The 20232-nt window shown below is 40.0% G+C and overlaps 1 protein-coding gene across 1 annotated transcript in view; it reads left to right on the top strand.

Annotated features, from left to right (window-relative positions):
• LOC126236501 (uncharacterized) overlaps nucleotides 1–20232 on the top strand; it is a 314789-nt gene that overhangs the window by 171951 nt on the left and 122606 nt on the right. The window contains exon 6 of the mRNA XM_049945857.1: nucleotides 4673–4879. Within this exon, the coding sequence (XP_049801814.1) occupies nucleotides 4673–4879 (207 nt within the window). The remainder of the gene's footprint in view (nucleotides 1–4672; nucleotides 4880–20232) is intronic.

Here is a 20232-nt window from a genome sequence, read left to right as displayed (position 1 = left end):
GACGCAGTGGACGCGGCTGCGCCACCCTGAACCGCCGCGACGTCGCACCACGCTTCCGACTGTTGACCGGTGGCGTGAGAGACTTCATACGATTGAGCAATGGACAGGACTTCCTTGAGGGAAGGGTCTTCTAACTGCAGGGCCCGTTGCCGGACCTCCCTATCAGGGGCCGAATGAACAATGACGTCGCACACCATAACGTGGGCGTACGACTCTTGCGACTGCTCCATGACAAAATGACACTTGCGACTAAGACCGTGCAGGGTAGCGGCCCACGCCTTGTAAGACTGATGGGGCTGCTTCTTGCATTGATAGAACTCGACCGCCACAACATGCGTGCGGCGGCGATAATATGAAGACAGTAATGAACACAATGCGTCAAAAGACAAGGACGAGGTTCCTGCAACGGCACTAGCTGCCGCAAAACTTGATACAGCGAGGGAGATATCCAAGACAAGAAAAGAGCACGACATATCTCCGCATCGGCAACATGAAATGCCTGGAAATGCTGCTGAAGGTGATGTTCATACGCGTCCCAATCCTCCGCCGTCTTGTCATACGGGGGAAACGGAGGAGGGAACTGCGCTGGAGCAGACGGTGTGGAGAGCAACGCTGGAAGCACTTGTTTCATGGTGGCCATGAGCTTCGTCTGCTGCTCAACCAAAACCCGCACTAAATCCTCCATGCCGTGGATAAGCTGTGAAACCGGAACAACGACGCAACACGCGAAAGAACAACCCTACTCGTCGCCAATTGTGTAGTAACACAGTTCACGTATTCCGTCGCACTTCAGAGTAGACCGGGAACTGTCTCATAGGCATGCCTGATGTGAACTGACTGGGCATGGCCCGTGCTGCCTGAGTTGTTGTTGTTGTTGTTGTTGTTGTTCCGCTGGCAGAGGTCGCGACCGAATTCTCGCGTGCCCTCTGGTGGACGGGACTCTATTTGCGGCAGTTACCGTCCGTGACGTGACGTGCTGTGCCGATGTGCACCTCCCACGATCTTTCTGGTGGCTACTGCAACTCTTATACCCAAACACTTCCCCAACAATCTCATTTCTTTGAGGGATGATCTTCAGTGGCCAGCATGCTCGCCAGATTTAGTCCTATGCGACTTTTTCATATTAGCTTTCTTAAATCCATGGTGTATATCAGTCATCCATGACCCTGAGTGAGCTGCAGAACTACATCCGTGCTGCTATTGCTAACAGAGACAGAGACAGAGACAAGATGGATGAAGTGGACTGAAACTTCCAATTTTGACTCTCAGAATCCATTGAGCGGAAAGAGGCCCCCTTTATTTTCAAAACCTAATGAAATAAAACTTTACGTGTAAATATACATAAAGAAAAGAGAATTAAATTGGTTTCATTGTGTTTTATGATTTTTAAAAATAAGAAGTTTCCACACCACACCTTGTACAATTCTAGATAGATGCCAGCAGCCATTTAAGATTAACACATGACTAGGAATTGTTTATGATTCTCTGTTAGGTCCATATGTTCTTCTGGTACATCGAATAGGTACTGTTAACAAGGACTTTATTCAAAACTTTGCTTTAAATTCATTTCAGATTGTGTCCCTGCAAATAAATGGAAACTTGTGGTTTATTCATGACCAATAAACTCCTACCCCTGATTCTTGAAAGAATCGAACTTCTATGATTATGTTATAAAATGATATAGTTTTTCAGGTATAGACATTGGTTTCCATAAATAATGTCTGCAAAATGTATTGTGAGTAGAGGTAGTAGTAAAGAAGTAATATGTTCAAACATTGTGCCTGATGCTACAGTTTTATTGCATTAAAAGCGAAACAGTAAAACTTCCTGGCAGATTAAAACTGTGTGCCAGACCATGTCTCAGTCCGGTCCACAATTTTAGTCTGCCTGGAAGTTTCATATGAGCGCATACTCCAGTGAAAATTTCATTCAGTAAAAATGTATTAAATGATAAACATTTCTCCTTTCATCATTGGTGAGGGAGGGGGGTTCAGTGGAAAGAAGTGGCCTAAGGGTTTGGAATGATGTGTAAAATTTGCTGGAAGCTGCTAAGTGCTCTTATTCTCAACTATTGGATGAAAATAGTCAATGTAACTTGCACACTTTGTGTTATGCTGCCTCAAGATGTATACACTGTTTCCAACTGTAATACTTTACTTGATGAGTAGATTATGGCTGCATTTTAAATTCAGTGAGTAACTATATGTAATATTGAAAAGCCAACTTTTGTTTCCCTGGACCCTGTTGGATAGTCAATCTGCAACTGGGAACGTGTTCCAAGTTAGCTGTTTATTAATATGAGGTTTGCTAAAAAATTAATGTGACAGGTTATTTAACAGACAAAAAGTGTGGGTCTCAAGGTCAATTGCTACATTGCTGAGTCATATGACATCTCACCTCTCCATTCCTGTAACCTTTTCGCCTGATGACCTCTCAGTCTGGTTGTGGCCTTTCTTTTTGTTAGATTATGTATCCACAGCCCATCAAAATAATGCTTGATGTTTTGAAAGAGTAACAGATTAATGTGAAAATTTTAGTGGAACTTGGGAAATCTCCAAAGAGGCCCATTAATCGTTTAAACAAGTATACAATGACGAATGTCTTTGACGCACTCCAGTTTTTGAGTGTTTTAAGTGGTCCAAAGAGTGATGATAAGAGATGGGAGATGAACCACATGCAGGTTGACCCTCAACAGTAACTACAGGTGAAAATGTTGAAAGAAATTGAAGAGTTAATCTAAAAATACCATGAGTTTAGTGTTTGTGCATTGCTGATATTGTAAGAAACAACAAAGAAACTGTTCAGCAGATTTTACATGAACATTTTCAAAAACAAAAAGAGAATGAACATTTGTGTTGGCACTCCGAAAACAAGTAATAGCATGATGTGTTTTCTCAGTTACGATCCAGAAACTAAGCACCAATTAATGCACTGGGAGAGCCCCAATTCACTGAAACTGAAGAAGGCTTGAATATGAAAGTCAAAATTCAAAGCAATGATTGTCTTCTATTACATCCATGGTGACTGTGTATTTGAAGTGGATGCCTGAAATTAGGAAATTCAAATTGAATTAGGAATATTTTCTTGAAGTCCTATCTATGTTCTGTGAATGGATAAGAAGAAATTGTCCAGAGTTGTGAAAAACAAGTCATGGATTCTGTATCAGAACAATGCCATGTCCCATGCTGCATTGATTGCCAACTCATTTTTGGCTAAGCACAAGATTTCGGTGTTGGGACGGACACCCTACTCACCAGATCTTGCTCTGTGTGACTTTTTCCTGTTCCCTAAAGTGAAATCTCCACTGACAGAAGAAATGTGAGACAGATGAAGCGGTGAAAGAAAAATTGATGAAGATCATGAACATGCTTACAGAAAAAAACTTTTCTTTGAACAGTGGAAAATTTGCATGAAGCAGGCAGAGCATTGTGGAGGGGAGTATTCTAAAGGAGATAATGTAAAAGTTGCAAAGAAGTAAAAATAAAGAACATTATATCCTTAATTCTGTTATTTTTTAGCCAAACCTTGTATAGATGACACTCCAGCACATTTCTGTCATCTTGTTTTAGATGCATGTAATGACAACTACCAATATGATGGTTAGATAAGGAAGGTTAAGTAAGTTCTGTGGCCTTTCATTTATCACTTATTAACAAAAAAATTTCTTCATTAACAGAGAAATTTTGTGTACATGTTTATATAGATATTTTTCCTTTTTTCTTTACTTTGGTATGAGAAATATGCCCTCAAAGTCTGTAAAAGTATTTTCAATACAGTTCCATAAAATTTCGGGAGAACTGCCAGATTTTTGTAACTTTCTGCCACAATATTTCAGCACAGAGTCTTCTGGCCATCTTCAGTGATACTGGCGAAAGCTTCCTGAGCTCTGGTATTTAAGGCCCCACCAGCACATGTGTGGTGGATTCACTTGGCGCTGCACATGCGCTACTTGAGCGCATTCAATTCTGCTGCACCGCAAGCCCTCCATGGTGAAAACTCGCCACATCAATATCAGTTTAATTGTCTTCCCACAGTTCCATCACAGAACTACGCAGGCTATGGAGAACACGAAGTTTGTCAACAATTGGATTCCATTCCATACATCCTCAATAATATGGAAAATCTCTGAAATAATTTTAATTGGCAGTGTATGAACTTTATAAGCAGTGACCCAATCCATAACCCAATAGCTTTCACTCAGATGTTGCCTTGAAAATTTACACACACGTTTCATCTTGAATACAAAATGCTTTTACTGAAACATACCACTTTACCTCTTACAGTATGTGTAATAGTGTACCCAACACTGAATGTTCACTAATGAAGCACAAGACATACTGAATATATCATCCACTGTTTATGATTCTGTCTTCAGAATTTTATACACTTGTAGGCAATTACATACAATTATTATTATGTATTTTATATAAACTAATGATTTTTTAATAATTACATAGATGTACTTTTTAAGTCAGATTTCATCTTATTTAAATAATTTACACTTATTTATTCTTGCTTTTCTCATTAAATATGTAACTGATTTTTCGCACATGTAGTGCAGCTATCAGTTTAATAGATTCCAAAAATTTCTCTATTACACACATTTATGTCTTTGTAGGTCAGAGAAATAACAGACTGAAACGTATGTTCATCCATTTCCCTTTCCTTACAGTGTTAAAAGTGCCATCAGTGAAAGAAAACAAATTTCATCACAGACAAACAAAACTAAAGCAAAGAAGGAGGAGAAAACAATAATTAATAACCAACATGGAATTTCAAGAGGGAAAAGGCCAGCAACATTAGATAACAAGCCAGCAGAAAATTCAAAATCTGCTCCACAGCCAAATAAGACTGAAAATGATAATGCACATTCCCACAGGTAAGAGTCTGATTGTTCCTCCTGTTATTTTTAAAAATTGATGTATATCTGAATCTTTTCTGTTTTATTTTTGCTAGTTTGATACTCACTTTTATTTTACTCTCTCCTCCAATAGACTTTTCTTTCTAGTATCTTCTGCATGGATAATCTTAATAAGACTTTTGCATATTCTTAAACCAAATTTTATCTTACGTTTGATCCTGTGGCTGTACCAGAAGTGAAATTAGCTACGGGCATACCATTGTCATTATGCTTCCCAATTTTGATCTCCTAGTCAGTGTAAAAATAAACCCATTTGAGATAAGAATGAGTTGCCTGTAAATGTGGATTTATTTAAAGCAGCGAGTAATTTATGACACATGCAGCCTAATTTGGGCATGGGCTATGAAGTGATGAAAACAAGTTCTGGTATTCTGAAAAGTAATTATAACTTTCCGTCATAGGTGGTTCATCATTTACAACCATTACTAAAGAAGTACGGAGCCTTTATGTCCAAAGTGGCTCATTGTTGACAAACACCTCCGTCCAAGCTTTATCGAAATGTGCAGATTCAGTTCTCTTGCCTGCTGAGAGGAGGTGGTGACTGAATGTGTAGTATAAGGAATTGGATCTAGCTTAACTGATGGAACAGATATTGGTGTGGTAGAAGATAACAACTCAAAGATTGAAGTGAGAAATGTATTATACTGTTACAAAAAATAATTGATGGTGAATAGAATCTTTAATATCTGTGAGTCTTGTTTATTACTATGCCTTCCAAAGATTCACAGCACCCTCATTTTGGTGTCATTGATCACCTCTTTAACAGATATCAATGAACACACTCATCCACTGAGGCTCTAGTAAGTTGTTCAGAGAACTTAGCAATCCGAATATGGTGAGAGTAAACATCCTATAAAAGGCCTGGAACTTCCAATATATAGACTGTCATGTTCATTGTTCTTTCCTTCTGCATAGCTGTGATAGGTTGACAGCCATATACTACTTATGATCAGTATCATCAGTTACTACTGACAGACTGTTACCTCCTGAACCTTGAGAGAACTCACTGTCATCTGGTATCACTCAGTGTGGCAGTTCTTAACACTGTTGCAATTATATTTTCATGAGTTACTACTGAGAACTTACAAAAAATAATGAACAGGATAGAGAATTGTGATCTTGGATGGAAATATAACCTAGAAAAACCATTTAGGCTACCTCTGGCATATGAATTATTACCAGTTTTGGAAATTGTACATATACACTTATCTTCCAGAACGTTATGACCACCAATCTACATCAATATAAACCTGTCCAGGCAATAGCAGCATCACCTGGTGAGGAATAACTGCTAGGCAGACACATGCACAGTGTACAATCTGAGTTTGACTGAGGGTAGGCCATGATGGCCTGGAGGCTTGGCACGGGCATTTTGGAAGCTGCATGACTTGTCAGGTGTTTGATGAGTGCTGTGGTGAGTGCATTCAATACATTGTGAAATCAAGGTGAAACCATGTCCAGACATGGTGAGGTTGGGGAAGCCACCCCTCATTACGGATGTCATACATCATAGGCTGGGCAGACAGGTGTAACAGGGCAGGCAGAAAACTGTGGTGGAACTAACATCAGACTTTAATCCTGGGCAGAGTACAAGTTTGTCTGAACACACACTACACCGAACACTCCTAACGATGGACCTCCGCAGCCAATGACCCATGCGTGTGCCAATGTTATCACCACAGTGTCAAAATGGGCATGTGACCACTGGCACTGGATGTTGGTGCAGTGGGAGGACATTGTATGGTTTGGTGAATGCCGATACCTTTTTCATCGTGCTGGTGGGAGAGCGCAATTCGTTGTCTTTCAGGGGAACAGCTCCTTGACTTCTGTACTGCGGGTCAGAGACAAGCTGGTGGTGGCTCCATTATGCTCTCGGGAACACTTGTGGGCATCTATGGTGCCAAGCAGTACTGTACACTAGTTTCAGACCATGTACACCCCTTCATAACAATCATGTTTCCTGACGTCAGTGACATTTTTCAACAAGATAATGCACCATGTCACAAGGCCAGGAGTGTTATAGAGTGTTTTGAGGAACACAGTTGCATTTCCAGGTGATGTGCTGGCCCACAACTCACTAGATTTGAACGTGATCAAAAACATCTGGGATGTGATTGAACGCGGCTTCAGAGCTCATCACCCCCATTCGTTGAATTTGTGGGAATTAGGTGGCTTGTGTGTGCAGGTGTGGTGCTAATTCCCTCCAGAAACCTCCCAAAGCCTCATTGCTTCCCTGCCGTGATGCCATTGATATCCATTCCAAAGGTGAACATACTGGCTGTCAGGTAGGTGGTCAAAACGTCTTGGCTGATCAGTGTATTTGCATTCATTGAAGTCTTACATGATAGATTTTGGTGTAACAATGACTTTGAACTCTGCTGATGATTTTAATTAATGATTCTTTATTTGTCTGGCAGACACCTTTTGTTTCTCTAATTTTGCTGTCTTGCTTCGTATTCTGCTTGTACAAATTTGTTGTTCTTTCTTTGCACCAGATATTGTATTCTACAAGTTTCTTTTTTAGCCCTTGAAACTTGTCCTTGTTTTCCACTAATTTTTTTCTCAAAGTTCTTAGTTATTATTCTTAAGAACTTTCATTAGTGAACCCCTGACTTTTTCTCACTTGCTGCAAAAAAATATCTTAATTTGTCATGCCTGTCTTTAATAGTCTGCAGAATTTTCATTAGGCATTCATTACCACCATTATCTACTATTAGTTTGCAATGAGTAGTGAAGTCAAGGATTGCATCATTGGTTACTCACTAATTACACTATCACTTCCAATTCCAGAATCTCACTCTTGTCCAGAAAATTTAGAATTTATTAGGATGTTTTCAGTTGCTTGTACTTCCCAATTCTTTTCCGACATGTTCACCATTCCATCTTCACTGATTCTTAACTCCACCATACCATTACACTGGCTATCACTATATTCACAGATATATTGACAATTGGAAAGAATCAGTGTCCTAATCACTTTCCCTAGTTCCTCCCTGATCAACTTTGTCCTAATTTCTGTATGAAGCACAGCTGTGCAGATGCTGACACGCTTATTCATTGGTTCTATGGGTCGGTCATCTCCTAAGATTGCTTGGTGTCAGAGTCAAAGCCCATATTGCGACATTGTAACACTCCCTTTTGCTTCAGAATATGTAGACCACTTTCAGAGGCTACCACAGCAAGAAGATTTGTGGTATTTATTACTTGGATATTGGGACTCCTTGGTTGATTAAGAACAGAAGCACAGATTTTTACTGTGACTTTCTGTCAACAATTTCATGTTCATGTGTGACTAAAGAACTACTGAAGAGCAAAGCAATTTTCTTATGAATATACACTACAGAGAGAAATTCAAGGATTAAACCAAGCACTTGTCAGGCTAAGACAATGGTCAGGAAAAAAAGCCTGAACAGCAGGCAGGACCAAAGTCAGAACAGAACTGCTGCCAGCGCACAGTGCTGGTTGGCAAGCTCATATAAGTGCATTGTTGACATGACACAGCCAGTTACTTTCTACATTGTTTGTAGAAATAAGTATGCTCTGCTGTGCTATGTTAATATTAAGGAGGATATGCATCATATCTTACAAACTGTGTTTTTGAAGGTTTTTGAGAGGATAGTAGTATGAGAATAGAAACTAATTTCCACACACAAAATTCATTGTCAGGGTTGCTGTTTGGATTCAGGAAGGCAGAGACAACAGTATATACAATTTATTGTTTGGCGTGTAATGTACTCATAGCACCAAATGACAATTTGAGAGTAGCAGGTAGTTTCTTAATTCAGTTAAAGCAGTTGAATCAATTATAATTTCATTTAGTTTGGAGCATTTGGATTAGAGACGTGCTCACTGATTCTTTCATTCATATCTACCAAACAGGAATCAGAATGTTGTGTTCAATGCCCAAACATACAACCTGATTTGAAACTCACTAGAATGCTGCAAGACTGGTGTGCCACGAGTTTCTATTCTGTGTCTACTGCTGTTCATATTATACCCCAATGATCTGTCACTAAGTAGGACAAATGATTCAGAATTTTTCTTTTTACAGATATCACAAGTGTCATTGCTAATGGTATGAAACGTAATGTGATTTATGTAGTAAACAGAGAAGTGGGTAACGTCAACTTTGAGCTTACATAGAACTAATTGTCACTTAACTGCAAGAAAACACAGTGTTATGGATGTTGAGAGAAGCAAAGGAAAAGTAGTTCATTCACACTGGGCTCACAGAGAAATATGCATGCATATCTTTATTTCTCTCTGTTTTCATCAAATAATGTGAAGTGAAAAGCTAACAAATTCTTTATTATATTCAGTTTTTCATGAAGTTTATAAGCAAATTAATTATTGGAGAAAATGAAGAATTAAGTCCCACACAAACAGAAGCAGTGTATTCTCTCTCTCTCTCTCTCTCTCTCTCTCTCTTCGTCTCTATCTGGTCTCTCTCTCTCTCTCCATCTCTATATGTTCTCTCTCTCTCTCTCTCTCTCTCTCTCTCTCTCTCTCTCTCTCTTTCTTTTTTATCTAACTTTAGTTGCTATTATTGAGATGACAACAATTTTTTGCTTTATTCATCTTCGGATTGCTATGATTAGTTTCAATAAGAAGAAAAAAGTATTAATTTATTTTTGTTGTAAAGCATTTTTTCAATTTTATTTGTGCTTTAGATGATTCTTTTTACTATGAACCTTTTAATTGAAGTGCTGTAGCTTTTGGCAGGCACTGCTTTACCCCAAAAATGATAAGCAATTATGATTAGCTGCAACTCCTCTGAACTAATGTTATATGCTCTCCTTGCTGGAAAACTGTCTACACATCATGGCAGATGACAAAAATTACAAATTGCCTGTGTGCATTAATCAGCAAGAGTTGGAATATGTGAACAATGATAGCTTATTAGAAAGTGGCAACAAAAGGTTTGGAAGACTGCAATATTCTTTATACCAAGGGGACTCATCCACCATATTTACTGATCCTTCCACTAACTATTAACTTTACTGGGTGAAATAAACTGCTCTATATAACTGTCTATATCACTAAAATACTTACTCTAAATTATGGACTTACATATACAAGTGACCTTTGTATAGAATTTTTTTTAGCTGCAGTGCAGTGTTTCCAAAAGTAAAAATTATAGCTGCATCTGTACATCATCATCCCAATCAAAATGAGACTTGTTCATAGGAGAACTTGAGGAACTGACAGCATTGTGGGTCAAAAATAAAAATTGCAGAGTGGTAGTATCTGGTGACATCAATATTAGTGAAATGTGTTCTCCGTTGGTGGCAGCAGGAAATCATGGAAGGGCCTAGAACCTGGTTCAACATCACCTGTGGTTGACAATGTCTACATTTATTTCATGAAAGCATTTAAAATTTTCCTTTACAATGGAATGAAGCAAAAAGCCAGTTAACAACAACCAATAATCGCAGAGCACCAGAAGGGCTTAAAAATTTATTTTGAAATTAATCCCATTTTTTTTAAAGAAAAATTACAATAAGATCAACATCAATAATCACAGAGTGCCAGAAGGCTTAGAATTTACTTTAAAATTGTCTCTTAAAAATTTTTTTCAGGAAGATCAAAATCAATAACCACCAGGTGCCAGAAGGCTTAGAAATTGCCTTGAAATTTTAAGTATCACGACAAGGTCAAATATATCTCTGTGGAAAATTAAACTTGCAAAGAGTTTAACGTGGTGAAATTTAGTAACTGTCTGGTGGCTTCCAACCTTCCTATTTGCACAATTTTGATGCTTGATTCTGGAAGGGGAAGGCAGGAAAGGGCAAAGTTAATGAGAAATGGAAAATTAAGAAGATTGCCAGGACAGAGTGACACAGTAAGCATAAGAACTCAGGTGACTGACAATCTGCAACTGCAACTTGGCACGGGATAGTGATCCCAGTGAGCTTTTAGTACTCACTTCCACCTAGATCCATGTCCACATCCTCTCCCATTGTCAGGTTGTCCAGCTGGTGAAACAAACCGGAACAGTTTGTTGACTGGTCAGACAGGAGCTGGGTCAACATACAATGCAGATAATTATCCCAGCCTGCAGAACTGACAATCTGGTATTAGTGTTAGGTCAACTTAGACAGTAATCACATAAAACACAGGGATAATTCCCCACTTGAATCTTCTGAAAATTTGTTCCCCTTTCTGCTTTTTTTTTAAAAAAAAAAAGAAAAAAAAGAAAAGAAGAAGAAGGAAACACACTCTTAAATATGATTATAAAACTTAAGACCAAGAAATAATTTAAGGTAACTGTAATAAAACTATTATTTGTCCCCAGAACTATGAATACAAGCTGACCAACATTTAAACAGGAGGGTAATATTTAAACACAAGATTAATCCAAGTTAATTACAACAACTTGCCTCTCAAATCCAGTACTCCTACAGCATTAAAATTGACTGCTCATTCAAAAATTTCACTAGACAGAAATACTGCACCTTACGAAACAGGGCATTCATCAATAGTCCAGTGTGTCCACTATATGACAGCTATCTCCCTGTGCAGCTAGAACTAACAGACACCCCATTTGATGGCCAATGTAATTCTAAAACACAGTTCAAAAAAAAAAAAAAAGTTAACAACTTGGTGCAATAATTGTCCTGTCTATCCTATTTAAGACTCCTATAAGTAGAACCTGTTCACAGATCCACCAAAAAACAGTACCACAAGCAACTCAAACAAAACTAAAACTAGTCACTGTGCAGCAACAGGGATGTATTGGAAGTAATGAGGGGCACGCAGAACCTAGAAGTGGCCAAAAGACCTAATACATGACGTCTGCTAAGATGACTGAACAACCAACCAATGGCCGTTCCCGATGAAATCACAGGAAAGGGAAAAGGTTGCAAGTGAATAACCAGCTCGTTACCAAGAGGTCACTTTGATTAATGGGAACACAATAGTGGCAGCGCAACAGGCAGCAGCAGAAACACAGTTTCGATGGAAAACCAATAGCCTTCAGCCTCTTGCGGACCAGAGCCTTTGGTCACTTCCCGCACAATTGGCCAACCATTGTCCTGACTGTGTCAGCTCAGAGCCCCAACTTCCTCCCAGCACTGTCCAAAAGGGACTCACATGCTGCAAAAATTCATCCCACTGTCCATTGCACGGCAGCAGTGCAACTGGATGACCAGAGGAGAGACCAAACAGAGGAAGTCTCCCAAAAGAGAAATTGATACAAGCCAACACGGCTCAAGCTGCCCCATTGAAACAATAACCCCCCACAGTTTATTCCTGACAGGGCAGTGGGGGACTGGAGTGGCTCTATTTGGCTTGTTTAATTTGACTGATGTGTACTCGGGAGGTCCTACTGCTATCTGGATTATGGACTAAAAGGTTAACAGAACCTTTACACCTGGAGGACCTGATAAGATCCTAGAAAATGTGGTGCAAGCTTCCTAGAAACACTGGCATTGCTACTACCCCCAGAGATGAATTCGTGGACAAAAATTTGATCCCCAGCTATTACACGAGTGAGCTGCCTCCCTCTATTATGACTGTTGGTATGGCGGCAGTGAGTCTATTGAGTATTTTGCCACGGTCTTAGTCAAATCTGATCCAATCCTCTGAAACCAGGAAGGAGCTCTGATGTCTAGCTGGGGTGACTTCAGATGGTGTAACTGTTGACCCAGCTGCCCGAAGCTGTGGCAACACCCCCTGAATGTGACACATTTGCTGGTGAAAAGAACAACTATAGATGGAAACGTCATCTAGAAAGTTAAACACACAGCTAAACTTGAGATCACCAAACACATGGTCCAATGGATGAGACAAGACTGCTGCCTCAGTAGATAAGCCCAATTGAACTCATACAAGTTCCACTCGGTACATAATGCTGTCACCTACCTGGAATCCTCAATAAGTGGTATCTGAGAATAGGCTTGGGTAAGAGCAAGCACAGTAAAATAGCTGGACCCAGAGAACCAAGTGAAATAATTGTGTAAGTAAGGCAGTGGTATGGATTCAAGGATGACCGGGCCTGTAATTGACTACCGGACTAAAATCATTGCCTTGTCCCTTAGGAACAAGAAAAATGGGGAAAATGGGTGGCGCTTAAGGTGAAGTGGATGACCTGATAACCCCATCCTTCAACATTTGGTTCACCTTCTGCTGCAATATCCTCATTTTGTTGGGTGACAAATGATAGGGAGCTTGCCGCTCAGGACATCATCCAATAAATGAATTTTATACTGCATTTTGTCCATTATCCATATATAGTGAGTGACGACTGCAGGTAGTCTCCCAAGATCTTAACAGCTGGTGGGCCTGACCTTGTTCATGATGGTTAACGACAAACTCAGTGTGGCATGAGTGAAGTAGTTTGACCTTGCCACTGCTATGACAATGACAAAGGACGATATTTAGAGGAAAAGGTCTTACTGGCAAAACCAAGCACCAACCAATTTAATTGGCCATGGAAAATCACAAATGGTTAGTTTCCCGTGCACCTCACCTATCAAAGATAACACTTGGTCATTAAGTGCCCAAAATCTCTGAAGAGTGGTACACAAAGGGGGCATTCTACATAACCCACTGTATTCCAAATACCAATGGTAATCTAACAAAGAAATTGAACTGCTTGAGTCTAACAGGCCACAGACTGGTTCCTGGTTAAGTTGAGCATAAACATATGGCAAGGTACAACCATGAATGCTGCAGACATGAGCGCATCAACTAGGAGGTTTACACTGACCGGTCTCAGTTCGGCGCATATGGCATCATCTGTTAGGTCTTGAGCCTCACTCAACTGAAGGTCATGCACCAGATGATCCCATTTTCCACACTGGAAACATGCTTAAATGGTAACCAATGGGGGTTTGCTACCTTGCACTTGGAATTCCGACTCTGGCCCATTTTGCTGGTTGCACTGCTCATCTGCAAACCACAAAGACTCCATGGAAGACAACAATTAGTTTAGTTCAGAAAATGTAGTGGGCTTCTGGGTGAATGTAGATCATGACCGATCTTCCGGTCTCATGCCTTAGGAATGTTGAACACATTGTCATGTTCTGTGACTGTCATCTGCAAAGCAACAACTGCTATGCACTCACGCTCTATGTATTAGAGTAAATTCTCAGTAGGCCCTTATACCTGCCAACAAGGGTCATGCTGTAATTTATTACGAATGGGTGGTGATAACTTTAATTGTATCACATGATGCCTCAGATCTCTTAGAGTGCCACATTCCTTAAGTATTTCTGAAAGTACACTGCTCAGTGAACCTCTGGTCAAAAGATATAATAAATGCAATAAAACTGAGTGGGGAACCTGCAAGGCAACAGCAAGAATCTCAAAATGGACGCTTAGCATAGTAGCTCTTCAACCAGGCGCAGTTGGTCAATGGTCGATCAGAAATTCCCTGAAATAAATACATAATTGGGTTAGGCAAGTTAGCAAATGTTTCTACAGCTGATCTATCACGAAGGTAAGCATCAGTATACTGGTCTGCCTTACCTGACAAGTCCCTGGAAGCACCACCCCTCTCTGTGCCACTTGCCTCTCCTTCTAAGCCAGTGGTTCCCAATCTGGGGGTAATTTCCCCCTGAGGAATAAAATGAAAAATTTTGGGGGTAAAAACTAAACAATCTGATGGGGTTTCAGTCACAACAGTAAATTATTTTCAGAAGACCTTTACTGTTATGACAATTTTGTAATACCCTGATATTGATTATATGAGCTGTCAATAATTATTTGAACTCAATTAGTAGCATTAATGCAGTGGATTTTGCAGGTTCCTCACATATTCCACCCAGTACACACATGTTCTACTTTGTCCCGTACATTGCTGATGATAAAAGTGAGACACAAACATAAAAAAATGCTAAATGTCTCAAGAAAATGTCCTCTCCAAGTTTGTAGATACTCACTTCGACACAGATAAATAAATTAATTGACAGCATGACACAGCAACGCAACATACGGGCTATTATAGTGCTGTGCACATTATTATTATTATTACTATTACTACTACTACTACTACTACTACTACTACTACTACCACTACTACTTTTACTACTAGTGGCTGTGGTCAAACACAAAGCATTAACAGTCTGAAGTATTCCAGTTTTGCCAGTTCAGAAGTAAGGAGTGCAGAAATCAAGTGCGCAAGTATAGTGCGCAGATTTTAAATTTTGATTTTAAATGGGGTTTGTTTCATAACAAGAGTCTACCCTTATTGTGGAGAGTTAGCTTTCTTATCTGAGGAGGATTTGTGGCTAGCACTTGCAGCACACACACACACACACACACACACACACACACACACACACATGCACAAACTAAATATCATTCATCTTTCATCATTTTAAAAATAAAATGTTCCAGGAAAACTCTTTCATTCTACAGTTTAGTTAGGTGCTGAAATTGGCGAAAATGTTTCCGGGGGGGGGGGGGGGGGGGGCAAGAGAAGGTTGGGGGGGGGGGGGGGGGAGGTACTAGCCAATGTCTAATTCCGTTGAGTGGTAATGATCCAAGGAAGGTTCCAAACCACTGTTCTAAAGTCAATGCACTAGTGGCTACTTGTAAATCCTTAATGTGAGTAAGAAATCGACTGACTAACCATGTCATCTTGCACCTCAGTAAGAGGGAAGTGTTAAATCAGAGATATGGTTCCCCCAGTGGAAAAGTTTAACCTGAACTCTTGCTACCTGCTTGCTAATCGGCTGATTCCCATTAATAAATTTAATTTTATGACTAAGCTCACTGAGAGCACTAGAACTAATAGAGAGCACTGCACCTACTTGCCAATCAGGTTGGAAGAAATATGAATCAGGTTGGTAGTTGCCGCCATAACTTAAGCTCATATTCAAGCTGGTCCCTTTCTAAATAGGCCAGGCCAATGCTGCTTCTGGCATTATACTACGCCCCTACAAAACCTCGACAAATATTAGACAAAAGTATTAACCAGTAATATGATTCAGTCTTCTCCTCCCCCCCTTTCATACAATAGAAAATCCATGGTCTGCTGCCATTGAAATGTGTTTTTGATTGGTGACAGCAGGAATTTGTGGAAGGGCCAAGCCTCAGGTTCAATATCACTTGTGGTTGACAATGTCTAGATCCATTTCATGAAAATGTTTAAAATTGTCGTTTACAATGTATTGAAGCGAATAGCCAGTTAACTACAACCAATAATCACAGAGCTCCAGAAGGGCTTAAAACCTTGCTTTGAAATTAGCCCCTTAAAAATAAATAAATAAATAAATAAATAGAAAACAGGATCAACATCAATAACCACAGAGGGCTAGAGTTCTTAAAATTTTCTTTAAAATTCTCTCTTAAAAAAAGTATACAATAAGACCAAATTCAGTAATCACAAAGTGCCAGATGCTTTGAAATTGCCTTGAAATTTTTAAGTAGACCACAAGGTCACGATCAATACAAAGCCCCAGAAGACTTAAAAATATTTCCTTTTTTAAAAAATTTAAGAAAATGTGAAATAGATAAATATATTTTACAATTATTACAGAACAATTTAAGAGAGTAATTGCCCTGCTTCCTAATGACTAGGCCACGGTGGAGGCCACCAGGAATACAACAAATGTAAAAACAGACCTTTAGGGGCTTAAACGGGCCAGGACATAGCATCACAGTAAGCATAAGAACTTAACTGACTGACAATCCGTAGACGCAACTTGGCATGGAATAGCGATCCCAGTGAGCTCCTAGTACTACTCTCTGCCCAGAACCACACCCGCTCCCTCTACTGTCGGCAAGTTAGCCAGCTGGTGAGGGACACTGGAACAATTTGTTTGCTGGTCGGAGAGCCAGGTGCTAGGTCAGCATACAATATGCCTAACTTTCCCAGCCTGCAAAACTGACAATCTGATATTAGTGATGAATCAACTTTGATGTAACCATGTGAAATGCAAGAATAATTCACCACAGAAACCTTCTGAAAATTTGTTCAGCTTAAATAAGATTACAAAACTTAAACCCAAGAAAAAGTCAAAAATAACTACAATAAAACTATTATTTGTTCCCAGAACTCTGAATACACATTGACAAATGTTTAAACAAGAGGGTAATATTCAAACACAAGATTAATCCAAGTTAATTATAACAAGTTGCCTCCACATGTCCGGTACTCGGACAGCCTTAAAATTGACCACTCGTTCAAAACATTTCACTAGATAAAATTACTGCACCTTACCAACATAGGGCATTCATCAACAGTCCATAGAGACCACTACATGTCAGCCATCTCCCTGTGCAGCTAGGACTAACAGACACCCCATTGGTTGGCCGCTGTTATTCTAAAACACGATTTTAAAAATGTTTTTAACAACTTGGTGCAATAATTGCCCTGTATATCCCAACAGGACGCCTGTTAGTTGGATCCCTTCACAGATCCACCAAAAAACAATACAACAATACCACAAGCAACTCAAACAATAATTAAACTGCTCACAGTGCAGCTACGGGGATGAATTGTAGGTAATGAGGGGCACATAGAACCCAGAAATGGCCAAAATACTCAAACACATCCGCTAAGACAACCAATCATTCCCAATGAAATCACAGGCAAGGGAAGATTTTGCAAGTGAATGGCCAACTGATGCTAGTTACCAAGAGGTCACTTTGACGGCAGCAACACAATGGGTGGTGGCAGCATCACAGTTTCGATGGAAAACCAATAGCCATCAGTCTCTCGCAGAATGGAGCCTTTGGTCATTTCGCGCACAATCAACCAACCATCATCCCAACTACTTCAGCTCGGATCCCCAACTTCCTCCCAGTGCTTTTCAGAAAAGACTCCTGCACTGCAAAAATTTGGCCTACCATCTACAGTATAGCAACAGTGCCACTAGGTGAACAAAGGAGGATCCAATCAGAGGAAGTCGCACAGAAGAGAAATCAGTACAAGCCAACAAGGCTCAATTAGGTTTAAAACTAGAAGTATAAGCTATTTACTTAATATATAATGGTCACTAAACTTTTACTGTATAAATGACAAGCCCTCTAGTTTTACCACAAGTCTGGGTAATATCTGTATTTTCAGTTAAGCAGAAAGCAATATAATACAATTAAACTAGGTATTTCTGGCCATGAAGGGGTCTAGCTCAGAATTGCTGTATGTAATAAAACAGATACCTATCATGAAGGGTAATCAGATCCATTAATGAACGAAAGCTGAACAAACTAAAATCCCAATTTATATACTAAGGAAATGATATAAATAATTTAGAAGTAAAGGAGATCCCTCACTAAACAGTAGAAGCATTGAATCGTTGACAGGCACATACAAAAAGAAAAGAAAACATGTTAGTTTTCAGAATAAATACTTTGACAAACTACACACACACACACACACACACACACACACAACCACACAAACACACAACCAACGTGCCCCTGCATTGTGTTATTGTGTTGGCTGGACACACAATGCTGGGACTGCATTTCAACAGGTGGACTAGATTGGAATGTGGGTTGTGTCAGATGGGGTTGGTATTGGGCAACAGAGGCAGGAGGAGGGTTTAGGAGTGGGTAGTTAGCAGCTCAGAGAAAAGCAGCAAGTTTGCTGGCTAGGATGTGGTACGGAAAGATAGCAGGTGCACAGGCTAGGCATATGATACATGAGTACCGGAGCTGGTAAACTGCAGTGCATGATGAAAATGATATGGATTAGCAGGGGTGACAGAGTAGAGGAGGAGGAAACTCTTTGGTAGAGTCTTTGGGGACGGTGGGTAAATGGAGATGGAGGCCAGGAAGGTTACAGGAGCGAAGGATTGTTGCAAGAATAACTCTATTCCGGTCACAGGCTTATTCTATCATATCAAAGGCAGGGCCACCTTTGAAAGCAGCCATATCATATACCAGCTCTGCTGAAATCACTGGACAGCTTTTTATGTCAGTATGACAACCAGTCAGCTGTCTAGCAGAATTAGTGGACACCTCCAAACTGTGACAAAGAATAAAGTTGATTACTCAGTGGCACAGTATGCACCTGAGACCAACATGCTCAAGTTCAAAGGCTGCTTCAGAACCCAAGCCATCAGAATCCTTCCCCTAACACCAGTTTTTCTGAACTAGGCAGATGGAGGTTATCCTTTAATACATCCTTCACTCCTGTAACCATAACCATCCTCTCCTCAATATCCACTTACGCACTCACCCCATGCTATCTATCCAACAGTCCCCCCCCCCCCCCTTTCCTTTGTCCTGCCGCCCCATTCAAATTCACACCTCCAAGTCACCTCCATCATGCACCACACCTCACCAGCTACGGTACTCATGCATCATGTGCCTAGCCCTTGCATATGCCACCCCTTCCTCCCACGTTCCTAGCCATCAAACTTGCCGCCTCCCTCTGAGCCACTAATTACTCATTCCTAGCCCCTTTTCCTGCCTCCTGGTTCTGTCTTCTCTATCTGTTCCACCCAACATGATGCCCGCCCCAGCCAAGTCCACATGCCAAAATGCAGTCTTGGTGTTGTGTGTCAATCTGGCATAATGCAGGAGCACAGGTGTGTGTGTGTGTGTGTGTGTGTGTGTGTGTGTGTGTGCATGCACATGCATGTGTTTTGTGCATGTGTATGTGCTCTAGTTCATCAAAGGATTTATTCCGAATGCTAGCAAGTTTTCTTTCCCTTTTGTGTGTACATGTTGATGACTCAATTCCTTTTGCCATTCAATAAGTGGTCTCGGCCACTCATAAGTTGTTTAGAATATCAATTAATTACACATGATATGGGAGGTAATGAGTCAACCAAAAGATAATTAAGTATTGCTGTTGTGGTCTTTAATCCTAAGACTGGTTTGATGCAACTGTTGTGCTAGTCTGTACTGTGCAGGCCTCTTCATCTCTTGGTAACTTTTGCAACCTACATTCATTTGAACCTGCTTACTGTATTCATGCCTTGGTCTCCTACAGTTTTTACCCCCACATATCTCTCCATTGCAAAATTAACTATTCCTTGAAGCTTCATGATGTGTTCTATCAGCTGACCCATCCTTTAAATCAAGTTGTGCCATAAATCTCTTTTTTCCCTAGTTAGATTCACTATCTCATTATTTGTTATTCTATCTATCTCCCTAATCTTCAACATCCTTCTATAGCACCACATTACGAAAGCTTGTACTCTCTTCTTGTCTGAACTGCTTAGTGTCCACACTTAACTTCTGTACAAGGCAACACTCCAGAAAAGTCTTTCTGACAGTTATATTGATGTTAGCTGTTAATAAATTCCTCTTTTTCAGTATTACTTTTCTTGCTATTGCCAGTAAGTATTTTATGTCCTATCTACAGTTACTTTACTATCCAATAGCAGAAATTGTCTACTAATGTCTCA

Source organism: Schistocerca nitens, chromosome 2, assembly GCF_023898315.1.
Source record: "Schistocerca nitens isolate TAMUIC-IGC-003100 chromosome 2, iqSchNite1.1, whole genome shotgun sequence".
Classification (NCBI taxonomy): Eukaryota; Metazoa; Arthropoda; class Insecta; order Orthoptera; family Acrididae; genus Schistocerca; species Schistocerca nitens.
This window is presented reverse-complemented; position numbering and strand designations above follow the sequence as displayed.